Below are 23,470 nucleotides of genomic sequence, written 5' to 3' on the forward strand. Positions count from 1 at the left end.
TAACCCAAAGGAAGTTAATTTTTCCCCTTGACTGAGTTGTTAATTATTAAAGTTTTTAGTGAATTTTCATTCAAAATGAACCTGAGACACTATCACTCCTTCCTGGCCCTATCCACCACTCCACCCCCAAGCCACCCACCCAACCTACTCTATCCATTGCATACAATATATAGTGCAAAAACAGGCTATTAAGCCCTATCAGTCCATCCACCTGAGCGTCCTCTCATCTTTCCTCATCTAACCTGATCAGCATAGCCCTCTATTCCCTTCTCCCTTATATAGTTATCTGACCTCCCCTTAAATGCATCTATACTAATCACTTCACCCACTCCCCGTGGTAGCAAGTTTCACATTCTCTCTGGGTAAAGAAGTTTCTCCTGAAACCCCTATTGGATTTCTTGATGACTATCTTATATTGGTGGTCTCTAGTTATGCTCTTCTGCACAAGAGAAAACATTCTCTTTATCTAAACATTTCATCATTTTAACGACCTGGATTGTGGTCGCTGCCCAGCCTTCTGTTTTCAAGAGAGAAGAAACAGAGCAGATTTATCGTTTCCTGATTACATATCATTTACATTCCTGGTATTGTCCGAGTAAATCCATTTTGTAGAATTGCAATTGTACACGGTACCAATGTAGTCTGACCAAGGTTCAGATCGAGGTTTAACACAGCTTCTTTACTTTTCAATTCTGTTTCTTCTAGAAATAATCACTAACGTTTGTTTTCACATTTTCTTCAAAGACTCTTTAAGCCCCAGCTGGAGTACTGCCCGCAGGTCTGCTCACTGTACTACAGGAGAACTGCTATTGGGCTAGTGAGGGTAGAGAGGAGATTTACAGAAGATGTTGCCTGGACTGAAGAATTTTAGCAATGAGGAAAGATTGGACAGGCTGGCGTTGTTTTCTTTGGAACAGAGGGGGCTGAGGGGAGGCCTGATTAAAGTGGATCAAATTATGAAGGGTCTGGGTTCTGTTCATCCTGCAAGGTGAAGACGACCATGTTCATTGTCTGGGGTGTTTGGTAGGGTTCCAGTGGGTATGTAGGGTGACTGCAAAGGCTGATCTGAGCCCGGGAGGTATTTTGTCCTGCCATCTGATCTTCGGAAGCTCCTGAAGACATCTCTAGTCGAAAGTGGTTGAGCTTCTTGGCATGATGCACAGTCCGAGTCTCACACACATAGAGCAGTGTGGGCAGGACTATAGACTTTCAGTTCAGTAGGTACTTACTCCTCTTTGTTCTGAGACTGATGTTCGAACTCTGTTGAAGGCTACACTTGCTTTGGCCATTTGGCTCGTCATCAATATAAAACAGAAAATGCAGGAAAATCTCAGGAGGTCTGACAGCATCTATGGAGAGAGAAACAAAGTTAATGTTTGGAGTCCGCATGACTCTTCTTCAGAGGTCATATAGACTCGAAACATTAACTCTGTTTCTCTCTCCACAGATGCTGTCAGACCTGCTGAGGTTTTCCAGCATTTCCTGTTTTTATTTCAGATTCCCAGCATCCACAGTATTTTGCTTTTGTCACGTCATCAGTAGACATAGGGTTGCCAACTGTGATTAAATGCCTTCCTGCAGGTTTCATCACATAACTTGCTCCCACTCTCCAGCCATTAGACAGCTAACACATCCATCCTTGTGACGTACGGCCTTCCTACACCAATTGGAAAGCAAAAAGACTCATTGCCCAATTGGATGATGCTCGACAGTCAGCCAAACAGCCAATTTTTTACTCCCGCTTTCAACATTTTTATATCTGGTGAAGAGAAATGGCATATCTGCTCAAAGAAAATGGCAACAACAGACAATCTTTTTAATGCCTCAATAATTTTTCTCCAGGGTTGCACACAGCAGTGTCCTGGAAATGGATCTTCAGTTCCTGGAGGGTTGGCAACCCTGTATGGGCAGCTTGAGAGAGTGTGCTGCCAAGATGAGTGAACCTAACGGCCGCTGACAGGTCTGAAACTTTGGGCTCGAGATAGGGATTTCCTGGAGCAGGCCATTAGTATGTCACTTCAGTTTTCTTCATGCTGCTGGTAAAGCTGAAGTTTTTGCGTGAATTAGAAAACAAGTCCCATATTACATTGCCTGTCCAGGGGGTGTAAGGAAGGCCCTCTTCCCCTAGTCTGAGCCGCCCATTGCCAGGAGCCATAGAGTTAGAGTAAGAGGCAGGAGGTTTAGAGGGAATTTAGAGGGGAAGCTATTCACCCAGAGTGCGTTGGCGATCTGGAACTCACTGTCAGAAAGGGTGGTAGAGGCAAAGACCCTCACAACGTTTGTAAAGTACTTGGATATACACTGGAAGTGCCATAACCTACAGGGCTAAGGGCCAAGAGCTGGAAAGGCTGAGAAGCTGGATTAGGCTGAATGGCTCCTTGTCAGCCAGCGCAGGCATGATGGGCCGAATGGCCTCCTTCTGCACTGTCATTTCTCTGATTTCAAACTGTGAAGTTGTGATACAGGAGGACGAGAAATCCTCTTTTTTTTAGACATAAAGGTTCAAGCAGTCCCAGCATCTAGCACCTTTTCTTAACACGCCCTCCTTTGTTTACTCTATGGGTGTCAGTGAGAATTACGGAGGTCACAGGATTGTGATAGTTGAGCCGCACTGAAAGCAACAGAAAACTAATGAAGGGATGTGTCACAAAGGTGTGACAGGGTAGACAGGAGACTGTTGGTCACCCGATCCTCAGAGCCTGTGCTGATCTGCAAAACAAGATCTGCTAGTAAAATGTCCCAAGGTGCCACACCATATCGTTAGCTAACAAAATTTGACACTGAACCACATTGGCAGGTATAAAATGGGGAGACCTGAATTTCTCGTTCAATATTTATTTTACTGCTCCAATATTCTCTCCCGCTTGCGGCTACATGGGTATCACCAACGTGTGACTATAGCATTTCCTGATGAATTACCTACTTATAGTCTCCAGTCCTAACATCACGCCTCAAGCATTTGTTTAGACATTGTCTTGCAGGACCTTTCACCACTTCACACTGTATTACTATGAGCACCAATAACTTGCATTTATATAGTGCCTTTCATGTAGTGAAATGTCCCAAGGCGTTTCATAGATGGGTATCAGACAAAATTTGACGTTGCTTAGCTGCATCAGGAGATATTAAGGCGGGGGAAAGAGATCAGTTTTAAGGATTGTCTTTCAGGAGGAGGAGAGGCAGGTAGGTGCAGGAGGGGAATTCCAGAGCTGAGGGCCCAGGCAGCTGAAGGCACGGCCGCCAATGGTGGAGCGATTGAAGTCGAGGATGCGCAAGAGACCAGAATTGGTGGAACACAGCGACCTCGGAGGTTTGGAGAACAGGAGGTGGGTACAGAGTTAGGGAAGGATGAGGCCATCGAGGAATTTGAACAAAAGGTTGAGAATATTTAAATACAAAGAACAAAGAAAAGTACAGCACAGGAACAGGCCCTTTGGCCCTCCAAGCCTTCACCGATCATATTGCCCGTCAACTAAAACATTTTGCACTTTCGGGGTTCATATCCCTCTATTCCCATCCTATTCATGTATTTGTCAAGCTGCCTCTTAAACACCACTACCATACCTGCTTCCACCACCTCCTCTGGCAGCAAATTCCAGACACTCACTACCCTCTGTGTAAAAAAACTTGCCCCTCACATCTCCTCTATAGCTTTCTCCTCTCACCTTAAATCTATGTCCCCTAGTAATTGACTCTTCCACTCTGGGAAAAAGCTTCTGACTATCTACTCTGTCCATGCCACTCATAATTTTGTAAACTTCTATCAAGTCGCCCCTCAATCTCTGTCGCTCTAGTGAGAACAATCCGAGTTTCTCCAACCTCTCCTCATAGCTAATAACCTCCAGGCCAGGCAGCATCCTGGTAAACCTCCTCTGCACCCTCTCCAACGCCTCCATATCCTTCTGGTAATGTGGTGACCAGAATTGCACGCAATATTCCAAGTGTGGCCTAACCAAGGTTCTCTACAGCTGCAGCATGACTTCCCAGCTTTTATACTCAATACCCCTGCCAATGAAGGCAAGCATGCCATATGCCTTCCTGACTACCTTATCCACCTGCGTTGCCACTTTCAGTGACCTGTGGACCTGTACACCCAGATCCCTCTGCCCGTCAATGCACTTAAGGGTTCTGCCATTTACTGTATAATTCCTGCTTGTATTAGACCTTCCAAAATGCATTACCTCCCATTTGTCCGGATTAAACTCCATCTGCCATTTCTCCGCCCAAGTCTCCAACCGATCTATATCCCGTTGTATCCTTTGACAATCCTCTTCACTATCTGCAACTCCTCCAACCTTAGTGTCGTCTGCAAACTTACTAATTAGCCCAGTTACATTTTCCTCCAAATCATTTATGTATACTACAAACAGCCAAGGTCCCGGCACTGATCCCTGCGGAACTCCACTAGTCACAGCTCTCCATTCAGAAAAGCACCCTTCCACTGCTACCCTCTGTCTTCTATGACCAAGCCAATTCTGTATCCATCTTGCCAGCTCACCTTTGATCCCGTGCAACTTTACCTTCTGTACCAGTCTGCCATGAGGGACCTTATCAAAGGCCTTACTGAAATCCATGTATATAACATCCACTGCCCTTCCATCGTCAATCATCTTTGTCACTTCCTCGAAAAACTCGATCAAGTTAGTGAGACACGACCTTCTCTTCACAAAATCATGCTGCCTCTCACTAATACGCCCATTTGCTTCCAAATGGTAGTAAATCCTGTCATGAAGAACCTTCTCCAATGATTTCCCTACCACTGACGTAAGGCTCACCGGCCTGTAATTTCCTGGATTATCCCTGCTACCCTTCTTAAACAATGGAACAACATTGGCAATTCTCCAGTCCTCTGGGACCTCACCCGTAGCCAGTTTAAATATATTTTAAATAAATGTTGCTGGACAGGGGGCCAAAGTAGTTCAGTGAAGGCAGGGGGTAATGGGTGAACAGGACTTGATTTAAGTTAAGGTATGGGTAGTTTGGATGTTGGAATTCAATGCAAGAGTCGGGAGTATAATACAGGGTGAAGATTCTGAAACATTTCGGAAATGCAGCCTAAGAATGAAGAAAAACCAAGTCTGTCACTCCATCCCTCAACTCTTCAAAGCATTGAACTCATCATCACTGACCGGAATGTGCAATATGCAGACTCGAAACAGGTTTAACACCTTGCTCAGACATTGTGTGAGATCCATTAACATGACGTTGAGTCTAATCTGTGCAATGTACACACAGCCCTATGTTAAATTACTATTGCTCATTAATGCAAGTGATCTAATCATTCACAATAACATACATTGAATGACATAGAATATACATTACTAAAACAGGCCATTTGGCCCAACTGGTCCATGCCAGTGTTGATACATCACCTGCTTCCTCCCACTCCAATTCATCCAATTATGTTACCACATCCGCCTCTTCCTTTCTTCCTCATGTGTTTATCCAGCTTCCCCCTAAAGGCATCTATACTGTTCATTTCAATCACTCCCTGTGGTAACGAACTCCACATTCTCACCACTCTTAGAATTCCTTACTGGGTTTATTAATGGTTACCATATAATCATGACAAGCATTTGCACGCATGTTGGGTCTGGATCAGCAGTGAAATATTGTAGCACTACCTCTGACCCTCCCACCCTCCCTTCAAATTTTAATTCCTGCTGGAAATTGAGAAGCTCATCCTATGACATTACGTGTTATGGGAAATAGAAAAATTGGGCTCAATCTGGGGGGGGCTCACCAAGGGGAGAGCACAACTAGCATGTTTGTTTGGGGGTTCCGCGGGGTGGGGTCTTCGTTCAAAGGCACTCAGTGCCCTTCTTGCCAACCCACCTCCATCCTCTGACTTCCACCCCACAATTGCCCTTTCACCATTGCTCACCTGCCTTATACAACAGAGGCAGTAGTTGCTCTCTCTTTTCAACTATAAGCTTCTTTAAATACCTCAGCACACTTGGATTTTTTAAATATACTCTTTCAAAGGACGTGGGCGTCGCTGGCTAGGCCAGCATTTGTTGTCCATTCCTAATTGCCCTTGAGAAGGTGGTGGTGAGCTGCCTTCTTGAACCGCTGCAGTCCATGTGGTGTAGGTACTCCCACAGTGCTGTTAGGGAGGGAGTTCCAGGATTTTTCACTGGCGACAGTGAAGGAACGGCCGATATATTTCCAAGTCAGGATGGTGAGTGGCCTGGTGGGGAATTTGCAGGTGGCGGTGTTCCTATGTGTCTGCTGCCCTTGTCCCTCTAGGTGGTAGAGTTTGCGGGTTTGGAAGGATTAGGTCAGAGAGAGGGGAAGGAGTGGGGAGGTTGGGAAATCAGTCAGTGCAGTCACTCCTTATACAAAAGCAAAGTACTGTAGATGCTGGAAATTTACATAGGGGCATAGGACTTAGGAGCAGGGGTAGGCCATTCGGCCCTTTGAACTTGCTCTGCTATTCAAAAAGATCACTGCTGATCTGGTTGTGGTCTCAACTCCACTTTCCTGTCTGTTCCTCACCCCCCCCCACCCCCCATAACCACTTGTCTATCAAAAATCTCACTCAACCTTGAATAAATTCAATGAACAGCCTCCTTCTGGGGAAGAAAACTCCCAAGACCAACAAACCTCTAAGAGAAAAAACTTCTGTTTTTAAATTCATTTACGGGATATGGGCATAGCTGGCTAGTCCAGCATTTATTGCCAATCCTTAATTGCCCTTGAGAAGGTGGTGATGAGCTGCCTTCTTGAACCGCTGCAGTCCCTACGGTGTAGGTACACCCACAGTGCTGTTAGGGAGGGAGTTCCAGGATCTTAAAAGGGAGACCTCTGATTCTTAAACTGTGTCCCCTAGTTCTAGTCTCTCCCACAAGTGGAAACATCCTCTCGGTATCTACCCTGTCAAGTCCTCTCAGGATCTTACATGTTTCAAAAAAAAAACATCTCTCATTCTTCTAAACTCCAATGGGTATAGGCCCAACCTGCTCAACCTCACTTCATAAGATAAGCCCTTCATCCCAGGAATCAGTCAAGTCAACATTCTATGAGCTGCTTCTAACACAATTAAATCTTTTTTTCAAATGAGACCAAAACTGTGCAAAGTACTCCAGATGTGGTCTCACCTACACCCTGTACAGCTGCAATAAAATTTCTCTACTTTTATATTCCATCCACCTTGCAATAAACACCAACATTCCACTTGCCTTCCTAATCACTTGCTGTACCTGCACACTAACTTTATGATTCATGTACCAGGGCACCCAGATCCCTCTGCACCTCAGAGTTCTGCAACCTCTCTCCATTTAAATAGTATACTACCATTGATGAGTGCAGCTCCAAGAAGACTCAAGAAGCTTGACACCATCCAGGACAAAGCAGCCCGCTTGATTGGCACCCCATCCACAAACATTCACTCCTTCCACCGCCGACACAGTGGCAGCTGCATGTACCATCTACAAGATGCACTGCGGGAACTCACCAAGGCTCCTTAGACAGCATCTTCCAAACCCATGACCTCTGCCACCTAGAAGGACAAGGATAGCAGACGCCTGGGAACACCACCATCTGCAAGCTCCCCTCCAAGCCGCCCACCATCCCGACTTGGAAACATATCGGCCGTTCCTTCACCGTCGCTGGGTCAAAATCGTGGAACTCCCTCCCTGACAGCGCTGTGGGTGTGCCTACACCACATGGGGACGGCAGCGGCTCAAGAGGGCAGCTCACCGCCCACCTTCTCCTCAAGGGGCAATTCGGGATGGGCAGTAATTGCTGGCCCGGCCCACGTCCCGCGAAGGAGCCTTTCAAGAAGCACCCAGCAGCCTGAGACAGGAGGACAGTGGCCTCGGGCACCCGGTAAAATAGGGGACGGTTGGTCACCCTGGCACGCGGGCAGTACACGGCCATGCGACTGGACAGGTTTGGCGGTCAACTCCCCCACCCCCCTCCCCTGACCGGCTCTCACCAGGCTCAGTGCCCAACAAAGTGTCCCTTAACGTCCTGTCCCCAGGAGCTGGTCAAGCCCCTGGTGGGAGTGCATATTGTTTTTTTCTGCTGGTGCAAGTGCATGTTACAGGCCCTGGGCCCTTGGTATCCTTACCAACCTCTGACGTCAGAGGGTGGGCGGGGCTACGGAAGCCGAGGCGGCGCGGCGCGGTTTCGAGTTTGGCGTTTCGCCCCCCGGCGTTCGTCGCCCGGCTCCCCGGCAATGGCGGCGCACCTCAAGAAGCGGGTGTACGAGGAGTTCACCAAAGTGGTTCAGGTCGGTCAGCTTTTTCCAGACCCCCACCCCCCCCAAACCAACCCAATCGGTTTTTCGTGCAACTTTAGTCGGGGTTATTTGAGTTTCATTCCCCCACACCCTCCCCCTCCATTGGACTTCAGGTGTCCGACCGTTAGGCCTCTTCAAGCGGCTTCCAGCCTCAGGAAAACGGCCTCTAGCTCAGGCTTGAGGCCTAACCTCACTCCCAGGCCCCATCAGTTCACCTTTAAAAACCCTCACCCACCAGTTGAAAGTATTTTAATGGGGAATTTGAGAGAATTCTGTGAATATAACTTTTTCCAATTCGCGTATTTAATTTTTGGGCAGTCCTTTTTTATATGTTTTTTTTTGGCAAAAGGTTCAAAGGTTACAGCTCTGTCCAGGATCATGAATTTTAAAATTATATTTTAATGTGGAAAATGGATATTTAAGAGAAATCTTGAGTATAACTTCAAAGTTATGCATTTTAATTTTTGTACCATCCTTTATTAAAGTTGTTTCTGCAAAAGGTTCAGAGTCACTGTTCTGTCAAGGATCAAGATCTTTAAAAAAAAAACATTTTCATGTGGAAAATGGGTATTTGCTAAAGAAAGGGCTATCAGCTGTGCAACTATCACTTTTTAAAATTGTGTTTTTGGTTTTTGTACATTTTTTTTTAAAAAAAAAGAAAAATTGTAGTTTTGTTTTATTTTTTGCAATAGGTTCAGAAGTTACAGCTTTGTCAAGGATCATGAACTTGACCAGCGCAAAGTTTGTGGGAACTTCCAGGAGCGATAGTTTCTGCACATTGACCCTGCCACAAAAAAACCCCACACAAATCCCGCAAATTCGCTGCAGCGATTAGGGACGGGTCCACAGGAGGTCATTCAGCCTATCCAACCTGTTCTGCCATTCAATTCGATGCGTACATTGACTCCATTTAACTCAAAACAAAAACAGGATTACCTGGAAAAACTCAGCAGGTCTGGCAGCATCGGCGGAGAAGAATAAAGTTGACGTTTCGAGTCCTTTACGTCAACTTTATTCTTCTCCGCCGATGCTGCCAGACCTGCTGAGTTTTTCCAGGTAATTCTGTTATTGTTTTGGATTTCCAGCATCCGCAGTTTTTTATTTTTAACTCCATTTAACTGTCTTGGTTATATATCCCTTAGTATACCCTTGCCCAATAAAAACCTATCAATGGAGAGAAACAGAATTTGCGTTTCGGGTTGATGTTGACCTGAAACGTTAACTGTGTTTTCCTCTCTCTACAGATGCTGTCAGACTTGCCAAGTATTTTGAGCATTTTCGGTTTTTATTTCAGATTTCCAGCATCCACATTGTTTTGTAAAAATCTTATCGATCTCTGTTTTGAAGTTTTCAATTGCCCCTGTGACATATATCCTATGGGAACTCCAAGCCTCAGCAGCTTTTTGGTGGGAAGAGAGTGGGCAAAATAGATTGCTGCCTGTTACAAAACAACTCTTCTGATTTTCCAGATCATTGGAAATTTTAACAGATTTACTCACCCGCTTGTTTTTATTGGTTAATAAGCACATTTAAAGTAGGGCACCAAGGGACTTTGTACTAAAGGTCATGGCTCCTCACCAATAACACTGAGTGTACTTTCATTCCCAACTGTTAACTAATTAATTTACGAAATTCCACTGAGTTTGGAAGATCAAACACTCATCTTAGAACTGGTCACAGTTATAGATGCATCAGCAAATCTCCCCACAGTATGTCTGAGGATTTTGTGCTTGATGATCACAGGAATGTTACAGCCAGTAGAACACAATGTACTGCTTTGCTGCTGAAGTGCAGATGAAATGGGCACTTGACTCAAGTAACTGGTCTGGCTGCAGATCAGAAGCCTGTCTTTGTAGTACTGTAGATCAAGTGAAGAAGCTGCAAACATTGTGGCTCCTGTATTCAAGGTGATACTCCATAAACCTAAGCCCCTTCTAAAGCTCTGTTACTCATGATCTAACATACACCAAGTCCTGTTCACCTATCACCTCTGTGCTTGCCAATCTACATTGGCCTCTGGTCTGCCAAATGACTCAATTTTAAAATTCTCACTGTCGTGTTCAGGCCCTTCCATAATCTCGTCCCTCCCTATCCCTGGAATCTCCTCCAGCCCTAGAACTTTTGAGATCTCTGAGCACCTCCAGTTTTGGCATCAAGGGGGAGATGATGGCACAATGGTAATGTCGTTGGACTAGTGACCCAGCTAATGCTCTGGGGACATAGGCTCTAATCCCACCACGGCATCTGGTGGAATTTGAATTCTCAGTAACGGTGGCCGTGAAACTATCATTGTTGTAAAAACCCATCTGGTTCACTAATGTCCTTTAGGGAAGGAAATCTGCCGTTCTTGCCTGGCTTGGCCAACGTGTGACTCTAGGTCCACTGCCCTCTGAAATGGCCTAGCATGGCACTCAGTTCAAGGGCAATTAGGAATGGGCAACAAATGCTGGCCTCGCCAGTGACACCGACACCCCATGAAATAAAATAAAGAAAAATATCTGCGCGTCCCAATCTTAACCGCTTCAGCATTGGCAGCCATGCCTTCAGCTGCCTAGGCCCGGAGATGTCCGGTGGGTGTGCAAAGTGCTATATAACAGCAAGTCTTTCTTTTTAAGTTCTATAATCCTCTCCTTAAGCTCCATCTCTTTCTCTATGCCTTTAAGCCTCTCCTCCTTTAAGATACTCTTTTAAAACCTACCTTTTGACCAACATTTCCATCACCAATCCTGATATCTGCTTGTGCAGCTTGGTGTCAGTTTTTCTTTGGTTACATCCTAGGAAGCTTTACTACAATAAAGGCTCTATATAAATACAAGCTTTTGTACATTAGAGTCTGTCAGGGGAGATTTGCATCTTGCTGCTTGGGTATAACATTGACATTGTGGATGGACCATTAATCATAGGAATGAAAATTGGATGATTTCTATAACAGGAGATCTGAACCACAATGCCAGTCTTGCACCTGGGCAGCAAGAGGAGATCAGAGATCTTGAAGGGTTGTTGGGATGGAGGAGGTTACAGTGATCATGAGGGAAGTGAGGCTATGGAGGAATTTGAAAACCAGGAGTACGTACAGGTGTCACTGTTCTGAAATGTTGCCCATCGTCTGCTGCAGAAGCCCTGAAACAAAGAACATTAAGGCAACTGGATGTTTCTCTATTGGGATAGCGACTATCCACAAGCTAACAATTACCTCCACCACCGATGCACAGTAGCAGCAGTGTGAACCTTCTACGAGATGCACTGCAGGAATTCACCAAGGTTCCTTCAACTGCACCTTCCAAACCCACGACCACTGCCATCTAGAAGGACAAGGGCAGCAGACACATGGGAACACCACCGCCTGGAAGTTCCCCTCCAAGTCACTCACCACCCTGACTTGGAAATATATCGCCATTCCTTCACTGTCGCTGGGTCAAAATCCTGGAATTCCCTCCCTAACAGCACTGTGGGTATACCTACACCACATGGACTGCAGCGGCTCAAGAAGCACCACCTTCTTGAGGGCAACTAGGGATGGGCAATAAATGCTGGCCCAGCCAGCGAAGCCCACATTCCATGAATGAATTTGGAAAAAAAAACCCTGACTAAATTTTTTCCACATAAATACATCTGGCATTTACAGGAAAGTTCAAATATGCTTTCTCAGGGAGATGGTGGCATAGTTGTAATGTCACTAGGCTAGTAATCCAGAGGCCCAGGCTAATGCTTTGGGGACAAGGGTTCAAATCCTACTTCAGCAGTTGGTGGAATTTAAATTCAAATATATATATATATTTTTTAAACCTGGAATTGAAAGCTGGTTTCCGTGATGGTGATTGTCAATTGTCAGAACGTGAACCATAACAATGTGATTCTTAATTGCCCTGGAACATTTCGGGGGATGAGCAATGCTGGCCTCGCTGGTGACACCCACATGAAAGAATAAATAATTAAAAACACTCAATACTTTAATCTCATTTCACGGAGTAGATAGGGAGAAACTGTTCCCATTGGTGGAAGGATCGAGAACCAGAAGGCACCGATTTAAAGTAATTGGTAAAAGAAACAAAAGCATGGTTAGGATCTGGAATAAAAGCAAAATACTGCGGATGCTGGAAATCTAGAACAAAAACAAAAATACCTGGAAAAACTCAGTAGGTCTGACAGCATCTGCTGAGAGGGATACAGTTGACGTTTCGAGTCCGTATGACCCTTCATAAGAAATAAGGAAATAGAGAAATGAGGTGACATATAAGCTGGTAGAGGGGGGGGTGGGACAGGTAGAGCTCGAGAGGGGGCCAGTGATAGGTGAAGGCAAAGAGGAGATATATCCCCGTTCCTTCACTGTCGCTGGGTCAAAATCCTGGAACTCCCTAACAGCACTGTGGGTGTGCCTACACCACATGGACTGCAGCGGTTCAAGAAGGCAGCTCACCACCACCTTCCCAAGGGTAACTAGGGATGGAGTGAATGTTTGTGGATGTGGTGCCAACCAAGCAGCCTGCTTTTGTCCTGGGTGGCATCAAGCTTTAAGCTTCAGTATGAGGAGCTAGGTACCAAATTAAGAAGCAGAACCTCAAAGGTAATCTCTGGATTATTACCTGAGCCACGTGCAAATTGGCATAGGGCAAATAAAATCATAGAGATGAATGCGTTGCTCAGAGACTGGTGTGGGAGGTGGGTTCTGGGTTCATGGGGCACTGGCACCAGTACTAGGGAACGTGGGGGCTATATCATTGGGGCGGTCTACACCTGAACCGTGCTAGCGTGTGTGTTCTTGCAAATCAGATAACCAGGGAAGTAGAGAGGGCTTTGAACTAAACAGTGGGAGGTGAGGGATCAGGCATGGGTAGATGTGGCAAATGAAGGAGTAGATTCAAGGCGGGAGACCATAATAGTAATATGGGAAATGCGAGTCGTAGGATAGCAGGAAGGAACAGAGAGATAAAACCTAAGAATACACCAATAGTTAAGACTAGAAGTTACAAAGATAACAAAAAGACAAAAGGATCTGTATCTCTGTGCATAGCATCCATAACAAAGTAAATGAATTTTTAGCGCATATTAAAGTAAATAAATATGATCTGAGCCATTACGGAGACATGACTGCAGGGTGACAAGTGTTGGGTCCTGAAAATTGAGGGGTGTATGATATTCGAGAAGAATAGGAAGCTAGGTAAAGGTCTAAGTGCAGAGCTATAACCTCCTTAATGATTGATTCTAACACCTTCCCCACAGCAGATGTCAAGCTAACTGGCTTATTGTTTCCTGTTTACTGCCTCCCTCCTTCATTTTGAATAGAGGGGTTATATTTGCTACTTTCCAGTCTGATGGAACCTTTCCAGAACTGAGTGAATTTTGGAAATTTAACACCAAAGCATCTGCTACCTCTTTAGCCACCTCTTTTAAAGACCCTAGAATGAAGTCCATTAGGACCCGGAGACTTGTCAGCCCACAGCTCCATCAGTTTGCTCAGTACCGCTTTCCTCGTGATTGTCATTTCACCAAGTTCCCCTCTCCCTTCCACCTCCTGGTTTACAGCTATTTCTGGATTGTTTTTTCTATCCTCTGTAATGAAGACAGAAGCAAAATATTTGTTCATTTCATCCGCCATTTCCTTATTATCTACTATTAACTCTCCAATGTCACTCTCTAGAGGACCAGCTGTTAATCAAGGATAACATTTGCGCAACAGTTCGAGATGATCTTGGTCCAGCAGATCAGGATGTAGAATCGGTTTGGGTGGAGACGAGGAATAGTAGGGGAAATAAGTCACTGGTGGAAGAGGCCTATAGGCCCCCCAGCAGTAACCACAATGTAGGACAAAGTATACAAGACAAAATATAGGGTGCTTGTGATAAAGAGATAGCAATAATCATGGGTGACTTTGAACTATGTAATAAAAAACATAGAAAAATCAGATTGGCAGTAGTAGTCTGGATTAGGAGTTTATAGAATGCTTTTGAGTTGGTACCACCAGGTACTGCTCAAAGAAGCTAACCAGAGAGCAGGTTATATTAGACTTGGCATTGTGTAATGTAACAGGATTAATTAATGACCTCAGAGTGATGGCACCTCTAGGTAGCAGCGACCACAATATGATTGAATTTTACATCCACTTTGAAAGGGAGAAGAGTGGGTCTAAGACTAGTATTTTAAGCTTAAATAAGGGCAACCATGTGGGCATGAAAGCTGACCTAGATGAACAAATATTTTGCTTCTGTCTTCATTACAGAGGATAGAAAAAACAATCCAGAAATAGATGTAAACCAGGAGGTGGAAGAGGGAGGAGAACTTGATGAAGTTACAATCACAAGGGGAAAGGTACTGAGCAAGCTGGTGGAGCTGCGGGCTGACAAATCTCCAGGCCCTGATAGACTCCATTCTAGGGTCTTAAAAGATGTGGCTAATGAGGTAGTAGATGTGTTGGTGTTAATTTTCCAAAATTTGCTAAATTCTGGAAAAGTTCCATCAGACTGGAAAGTAGCAAATCGAACCCCTCTATTCAAGAAGGGAGAGGCAGAAAACTGTAGCCCAGTTAGCTTGACATCTGTCGTGGAGAAGGTGTTAGAATCATCATTAAGGAGGGCACTTAGAGAAGCTCAAGGTAATCGGGAAGAGTCAGCATGGTTTTGTGAAAGGGAAATCACTTTTAACCAATTAATTGGAGTATGTTCAAGAAGTAACATGCGCTGTGGATAAAGCGGAACCTGTAGACGTGCTGTACTTGGATTTCCAGAAGGCATTTGATAAGGTGCCACATCAAAGGTTATTGCAGAAAATAAAAGCTCATGGTGTAGGGAGTAACATATTGATATGGATAGGAGATTGGCTGGCATAAAACAGAGTATGCATAAATGGGTCTTTTTTTGATTGGCAGGATATTGTCAAGTGGAGCCCTGCAAGGGCCTCAACTTTTTATAATTTACATCAGTGACTTAGATGAGGGGAGTGAAGACATGGTGGCTAAATTTGCAGATGACACAAAGATAGGAAGGAAAGTATGTTGCAAAGAGGACATAAGGAGGTTGCAGATGGATATAGATAGGTTGAGTGAGTGGGCAAAGATCTGGCAGATGGATTATAAAGTGGGAAATGTGATGTTGTTCACTTTAGCAGGAAGAATAAAAAAGCAGAGCATTACTTAAATGGAGAACGGCTGCATTATTGTGAGGTGCAGAGGGATCTAGGTGTTCTAGTACATGAATCAACAAAAGTTAGTGTGCAGGTACAACAAGTAATTAAGGCTAATGAAATCCTGTCCTTTATTATGAGAGGAATTGAACATAAAAGTAAGGATGTTATGCTTCAGTTATATAGGGCATTGGTGAGACCACATCTTGAATACTGTGTGCAGTTTTGGTCTCCTTATTTAGGGAAGGATGGAAATGCATTGGAGGCGGTTCAGAGGAGGTTTACTAGATTGATACCTGGAATGAGTGGGTTGTCTTATGAGGAAAGGTTATACAGACTGGGCTTGTTTCCACTGGAGTTTAGAAGAGTGAGGGGTGATGTGATTGAAGGGTACAAGATCCTGAACGGCATTGAGAAGGTGGATGTGGAAAGGATATTTCCTCTTGTGGGTGAGTCCAGAACTCAGGGGCACTGTTTTAAAATTAGGGATTGCCCTTTCAGGACAGAGGTGAGGAGAAATATTTTCTGAGGATTGTGCGACTTTAGAACTCTGCCTCCGTGGGAAGTGGGGTCCTTGAATATTTTTAAGGCAGAGGTAGGGAATCAAATATTATCGGTGGGTAGATGGGAATGTGGAATTCGAAACGCAAACAAATCAGCCATGTTCTTATTGAATGGCAGAGCAGGCTCGAGGGGCCAAATGGCCTACTTGTATTCCTGTTTCATATGTTGATATGTCCATATGTACAGCACCAAAACAGGCCATTAATCTCAATTGGTCTACGCCAGTGTTTACGAGCCTCCTCCCACCCCTTCTTCAAATATCCTTCTATTCCTTTCTCCTTCATGTTTATCCAGCTTCCCCTTTATGTATACTATTCACCTCCAACCACTCCCTGAGGTAGCGAGTTCCACACTCTCACCACTCTCTAGGTAGAGAATTTTCCCTTGAATTCCCGACTGGATGTATTAGTGGTTATCTTATATTTATATCACCCTAGTTTTACACTCCTTCATAGATGGAAACATCTTTTCTACATAATGGCTTAACAATCATTCAAATACATTTTCAAATTAGCGATAGCTATTGTGTTCGCTGCTGTTTAATATGATGTGCAAAGGAATTTGAGGTGAGATAAGGAAAATATTTTTAATGCAATGAATTGTGACCTGGAATGTGCTGCCTAGAAAGAGCAGAGAGTGGGACTAATTAGATAGATCTCCAAAGAGCTGGCACAGGCAGGATGGACCGAATGGCCACCTTGTCTGCTGTATCATTCTATGATTCAGTAAAACTGGAGAAGCTGGACTGGTTGGACTCCTTTAATGCTAAGCCATTGTAAAATTTGTTAAATTGATTTTCTTCATTATTTTTTTACTCTCTGCAAATGTAGCTCCAGCCTCACGAAGAGATTCCGGCCAAGAAACTCCGACTGACGAAACCCAGCAAATCGGCTGCCCTCCATGTCGACCTGTGCAAATCCACAAACCCCACCGAAGCCCTGCAGTATCTGCTGCAGTTTGCAAAGAAGCCTGTGGAGGCAGAGAGTGTGGAGGGAGTTGTTCGCATCCTCCTAGATCATTATTATAAGGTATGGTCGCCAACACTTTCTGCCACTTGTATTTATGATTGGCAGCCTTCTGTAACCTGGTAATTCATTGTTTTTTCACACCAAGTCCCATTCTCCCATCACCCACTGTGCTCGCTGACCTACATTGGTTCCTGGTCCGGCAACGCCTCCATTTTAAAATTCTCAGTCTTGCATTCATAAGAGCATAAGAAATAGGAGCAGGAGTAGGCCATTCGGCCCCTCAAGCCTGCCCCGCCATTCAATAAGATCATGGCTGATATGCCTCAAGCCTCAACTCCTCTTTTGTGCCAGCTCCTCATAGCCCTCAACTCCCTGATATTTTGAAAATCTGTCTACATCCCCTTTTAAATACTTTCAGTGATCTCACCTCCACAACTGTCTGGGGTAGAGAATTCCAGACATTCACTACCCTCTGAGAGAAGAAAATCCTTCACATCTCAATTTTAAATGTGTGTCCCCTAGTTCGAGATTGCCCCACTAGTGGAAACATCTTCTCAACATCTACCCTGTCAAGCCCCCTCAGAATCTTGTGCGTTTCAATAAAATCACCCTTCATTCTTCTAAACTCTAATGAATAAAGGCCTAACCTGTTTAGCCGTTCGTGATAAGTCAACTCCTTCATCCCAGGAATCCGCCTCCAATGCCAGTATATCCTTTCTTAAATATGGTGACCAGAATTGTACACAGTACCCCAGGTGCGGCCTCACCAACACCCTGTACGGTTGTAACAAGACTTCCCTAATTCTAAACTCCAACTCGCTAGTAATACAGGCCAAAATTCCATTTGCCTTCTTAATTACTTGCTGCACCTGCATGCTAACTTTTTGTGTTTCATGTACAAGAACACCCAGGTCCCTCTGTGCTGCACTTTTTTGGAGTCTCTCTCCATTTAAATAATAGTCTGCCTTTTGATTCTTCCTACCAAAGTGTATGACCTCACACTTTTCTACATTAAACTCCATCTGCCAAGTTTTTGCCCACTCACTCAACCTATCTATATCCCTTGCAGATTCCTTATGTCCTTATGATGACATGCCCTCCCACTTATTTTTGTATTGTCACCAAATTTGGATACATTACACTCTGCCCCCTCCTCCAAGTCATTAATATAGATAGTAAATAATTGAAATCCTGGGACTAATCCTTGTGGCACTCCACTAGATACGTCTTTCCAACCTGAAAAAGACCCATTAATCCTGACTTTGTCTTCTGTGTGTTAACCAATCCTCAATCCATGCTCATACATTACCCCCAATACCGTGATCTCCTATCTTGTGCAATAACCTTTTATGTGGCATCTTATGGAATGTCTTCTGAAAATCCAAATACACTATATCTACAGGTTCCCCTTTATCAACTCTGCTTGTTATATCCTCAAAGAGCTCTAGCAAGTTTGTCAAACATGATTTCCCTTTCACAAAACCATGTTGACTCTGATTGCGTTAAGCTTTTCTAAATGCCCTGCTATTTCTTCCTTAATAATGGACTCTAGCATTTTCCCAACGACAGATACTAGGCTGACTGACCTATAGTTTCCTGTTTTTTGTCTCCCTCCCTTCTTTATGACTGATGCAGTTGGTAAAGCGGAGTTATTTAAAATTCCCAGAGGAAAACTTTAAACAACTCTCATAACCTATAATTTTAAGTGTTATGTCTGAGATGTGACTCTAAATTCAGGAATCAGACCATCAGTTATTGAGGTTTTACATTAAACTAATTGAAACATTTTGCTAATTTATATAGGTTTAAAAAAATATATACACATGGCTCCAAATTACTATTATCATAACTTTTAACAATTCCCAAGCTAATCTCCATTAAGGCAAGAGCAACCCATAGACTTAACCAAACACCAGGCAAAGCATTTTAACCTTACGAATTCAAAATAAAAACAGAATTACCTGGAAAAACTCAGCAGGTCTGGCAGCATCGGTGGAGAAGAAATCAGTTAACGTTTCGAGTCTTCATGACCCTTCGGCAGAACTGAGTATAGTTAGGAGAAAAGTGAAATATAAGCTGGTCTAAGGTGGGGGGGTGGGGGGAGAGAGAAGTTGAGGGTGGGATGATTGTGGAGATAAGCAAGCAGTGATAGGAGCAGATAATCAAAAGATGTCACAGACAAAAGGATCAAAGAGGTGTTGAAGGTGGTGATATTATCTAAGAAAAGTGCTAATTAAGAATGGAAGGCAGGACACTCAAGGTACAGCTCTAGTGGGGGTGAGGTGGAAAGACTAACAAAGTTTTAGTTTTAGATTTAAAAATAATGGAAATAGGTGGGAAAAGAAGAATCTATATAAATTATTGAAAAAATAGGGAGGGGGGAGAAACGGGGTGGGGATGGGGGGAGGGGGAGTTTAAGATCTAAAGTTGTTGAATTCAATATTCAGCCCAGAAGGCTGTAAAGTGCCTAGTCGGAAGATGAGGTGCTGTTCCTCCAGTTTGCGTTGGGCTTCACTGGAACAATGCAGCAAGCCAAGGAGAGACATGTGGGCAAGAGAACAGGGTGGAGTGTTAAAATGGCAAGCGACAGGGAGGTTTGGGTCTTTCTTGTGGACAGACCGCAGGTGTTCTGCAAAGCGGTCGCCCAGTTTGCGTTTGGTCTCTCCAATGTAGAGGAGACCGCATTGGGAGCAACGAATGCAGTAGACTAAGTTAGGGGAAATGCAAGTGAAATGCTGCTTTCAAGTGAATTTCAGGTATTTTTGTTTTTGTTCTAGATTCCCAGCATCCGCTGTATTTTGCTTTTAATTTAATTAGTTTGAAGTCCTATTTACAGCCCTGGTTATACGATTCGCCAGGATACTGGTCCCAGCATGGTTCAAATGATGCCCATCCCAACAGAGCAGCTCTCACCTTCCCCAGTACTGGTGCCAGTGCCCCATGAACCGGAACCCATTTCTCCTACACCAATCTTTTAGCCACGCATTTACCTCTCTAATCTTATTTACCCTGAGCCAATTTGCACGTGGCTCAGGTAGTAATCTGGGGACTATTACCTTTGTGGTTTTGCTTTTTAATTTAGCCCCAAGCTGTTCATAGTCCCTCAGCAGAACCTCTTTCCTAGTCCTACCTATGTCATTGGTGCCTACGTGGACCACGACAACTGGGTCTTTCTCCTCCCACTCCACATTCCTCTCCAGCCCAGAAGAGATGTCCTTAACCTTGGCACCAGGTAGGCGGGACTCTGTCTTTGCTGCAGGGAACAGTATATATCCTCCTAACTATGCTATCCCCTATTACTACTACATTGCTCTTTTCTCCCCACATTTGAATGTCGCTCTGTACCACGGTCAGTGCCCTCATCCACACCAGGAGCAAGAACCTCATACCTATTGGACAAGGGCACTGGCTGAGGCTCCTCCAAAGCTAAATTCTGGATCCCCATACCTCCCTCACTTGTAGTCACACCCTCCTGTCCCTGACCATGGTCCAAATTTGATGTAATTAATCTAAGGGATGTGACTGTCTCCTGAAACAGTGTCCAGGTAACATTTCCCCTCCCTGATGTGTAGCAATGTCTGCAGCTCAGACTCCAGCTCATCAACTCTGAGCTGAAGTTCCTGGAGCAGCCAACACTTGCTGCAGATGTGGTCAGCGTGGATCACACTGGCGTCCACCAGCTCCCACATGCTACAGCTGCAACACATCGCCTGCCCAGCCATCTCTATTCTAATTAATTAATTAATTTGGGTGTTAAATATTTTAAAAGTGAGTTTATTAACTGTACTCTTCAGCTGTAATAACGTCTCTTGATTTAAACCGCTTGGCCAATCAAAAGAGAGACGGAAGAGTTACCTACCTGTTTGACTTTGATGTCACGCTTCGGCTCTGACATTTTGAAACAGGTTGAAGGAGCTCCCGGCTGCTGGTTTTTATTTCACGCAGGTCTGCTGTCCGTGTGCTGGGCCTCCCTCTCTGCCGCTGGTTTTTATCTCCCGCCGCCGCTACTCTCCTCACGCAGGTCCGCTCTCCGCCCTCCCTGACAACGCCCTCTTCTGCCTCTGTAATTTCTTCCAGCTCCAAAACCCTCCATGACCTCTAAACTCCTCCAGTTCTGAAATCTAGCGCATCTCATATCGTAGCAAGATCCCTGGTTGTAGCAAGACTTTCCTATTTTCATACTCCGCCCCCCCCACCTTTACAATAAAGAGCTGTGGACGCTCAGTCATTTCAAGTCGGAGGTTGATTGATTTTTTAGGCACTAAAGGATATGGGGAAAGAGTGGGGAAAGTGAAGTTGATGTAAAAGCTCGGCTGTGATCTCCTTTTGTTGTTTCGGTGTCAGTTTTCGTTTGATAATTCTCCTGTGAAGCACCCAGGGGCCTTTGCTGACATCTGCAATTCTATTACAGGAGAACGAGAGCTCGGTCAGATTGAAGATTGCCTCTTTGATTGGGTTGTTGTCAAAAACTTCAGGCTTTGCAGCTGACTGCATCATAGATGATGTCATCATCGCCCTTAACAATGAAAGTAAGCCTTGAAAACAGCGCGTTAGCAGAAACTGCTACGGTTCCAAGTACACGGCCAGATATTTCTCTTTGGTAGCTTAGTTATGTTACTTTTTTTATTCTTTCATGGGATGTGGGCATCATTGGCCAGGCCAGCATTTGTTGCCCATCCCTAATTGCCCTTGAGAAGCTTTGAGCCACCTTCTTGAACCACTGCAGTCCATGTGGTGTAGCTACACCCACGGTGCTGTTAGGGAGGGTGTTCCAGGATTTTGACCCAGCGACAGTGAAGGAATGGTGATATGTTTCCAAGCCAGGATGGCGAGTGGCTTGGAGGGGGACCTCGCAGGTGGTGGTGTTCCTGCTGCCCTTGTCCCTCTAGATGGTAGAGATCGCAGGTTTTGAAGGTGCTGTCACTGAGTTCCTGCAGTGTATCTAAATGTAGATGGTGCACACTGCTGCTACTGTGTGTCAGTGGTGGAGGGAGTGAATGTTTAAGGTGGTGAATGGGGTACCAATCAAGCAGGCTGCATTGCCCTGGATGGTATTGAGCTTCTCGAGTGTTGGAGCTGCACTCGAGCATGCAAATTAGGAGCAGGAGGAGGCCGCTCGACCCCTCGAGCCTGCTCCGCCATTCAATAAGATCATGGCTGATCTGATTGTAGCCTCAACCCCACATTCCCACCTACCCCTGATAACCTTTCACCCCCTTGTTAATCAAGAACCTGTCCAGCTCTGCCTTAAAAATGTTCAAAGACTCTGCTTCCACTACCTTTTGAGGAAGTGTCCCAAAGACACTCAACCCTCTGAGAGAGAGAAATTCTTCTTATCTGTCTTAAATGAGTGACCCCTAGTTTGAGATTGCCCTACAAGAAGAACCATCCTCTCCACATCCACCCTGTCAAGACCCCTCAGGGTCTTATATGTTTCAATTAATTCACCTCATACTCTTCTAAATTCCAGTGGATACAGGCCTAACCTGTCCAGCCTTTCCTCATGAGACAACCTATCCATTCCAGGCAAGTGGAGAGTATTCCATCACACTCCTGACTTGTACTGAAGTAGTAACACAGAACAGAAGTTCAGATTACACCGTGGCAATTTGAGAGTCTGATTTCTGTATAGATGGCCTGGAAATGAGAGAAGTTGGTTGATATCATGAAGCTAGCAAATTGTCAAAAAAAAAACAACTAACATGTTAGTTGAGGGATTACATATAGGCCTGGACACTAAGTGCAGCTCCCTTACCCTACTGTAATGTCGTGGAATCTTTGATCTCCACATGAGAGGACAGATGAGGCTTCGGTTTAACATCTCATCCAAAAGACAGCACTCCCTCAGTACTGCCCTGGCAGTATCAACCTACATTTTTGTGATCGAGACTCTGGAGTGGGACTCTCAGCCTTCAAACCCGAGGCAAGAGTGCTACTGACTGAGCTACCATTAAGGATCCTTCTTCTTGAGCAGTCCCTCTGGTTCAAGGATGACCTGCTTCCATTCCGGTTCGATGGGTTCTGAGATGGCTAATAATGCACGACCTGCAGACGCTGCCATACTACAAGATGCACTGTAGGAATTCACCAAGCCTCCTTAGACAACAACTTCCAAACCCACGACCATGACCATCTAGAAGGACAGGGGTAGCAGGCGCATGGGAGCACTGCCATTTGGAAGTTCCCTCCAAGCCACTCATCATCCTGACTTGGAAATATATCACTGTTCCTTCACTGTCGCTGGGTCAAAATCCTGGAACTCCCTCCCATGTGGTGTACCTACACCACATGGACTGCAGCGGTTCAAGAAGGCAGCTCACCACCGCCTTCTCGAGGGCAATGAGCGATGGACAATAAATGCTGGCCTAGCCAGCAACTCCCACATCCCATGAATAAATTTTTTTTAAAAAGTGGGAAAGATGGTGCTTGAAGGGTTGGGTAGATGAGTTGTTGGGAGGTTTTCACTCTCCCCGATGCCTCAACTTCGCCTCTGCATGTTACCGATAAAGTGTGCTCGATGTGTTCGGTGCGTTCCCGAATGAGCCTTCTCCATTTTGGTTGGTCACAAGCCGTAGAC

At 44.9% G+C, this 23,470-nt stretch overlaps 2 protein-coding genes across 6 annotated transcripts in view; both read left to right on the forward strand.

The window, feature by feature from the left end:
* The window catches only part of LOC144682565 (BTB/POZ domain-containing protein KCTD14-like), a 1,380,231-nt gene that overhangs the window by 497,506 nt on the left and 859,255 nt on the right, over window positions 1-23,470 (forward strand). The window lies entirely within an intron of this gene.
* ints4 (integrator complex subunit 4) overlaps window positions 8,173-23,470 on the forward strand; it is a 445,537-nt gene continuing 430,239 nt past the window's right edge. For 2 of the 3 annotated variants that reach the window (XM_078544963.1, XM_078544961.1), the window contains exons 1-3: window positions 8,173-8,236; window positions 16,756-16,953; window positions 21,305-21,422. In XM_078544963.1, coding sequence (XP_078401089.1) covers window positions 8,183-8,236; window positions 16,756-16,953; window positions 21,305-21,422 — 370 coding nt within the window. In that variant the 5' untranslated portion in view covers window positions 8,173-8,182. Of the gene's footprint in view, window positions 8,237-12,621; window positions 12,810-16,755; window positions 16,954-21,304; window positions 21,423-23,470 lie in introns of those variants that run through there. The other variant, XM_078544964.1, reaches the window with a different exon arrangement.

This window comes from Cetorhinus maximus, chromosome 7 (assembly GCF_964194155.1).
Source record: "Cetorhinus maximus chromosome 7, sCetMax3.hap1.1, whole genome shotgun sequence".
In the NCBI taxonomy this organism is placed as follows: domain Eukaryota; kingdom Metazoa; phylum Chordata; class Chondrichthyes; order Lamniformes; family Cetorhinidae; genus Cetorhinus; species Cetorhinus maximus.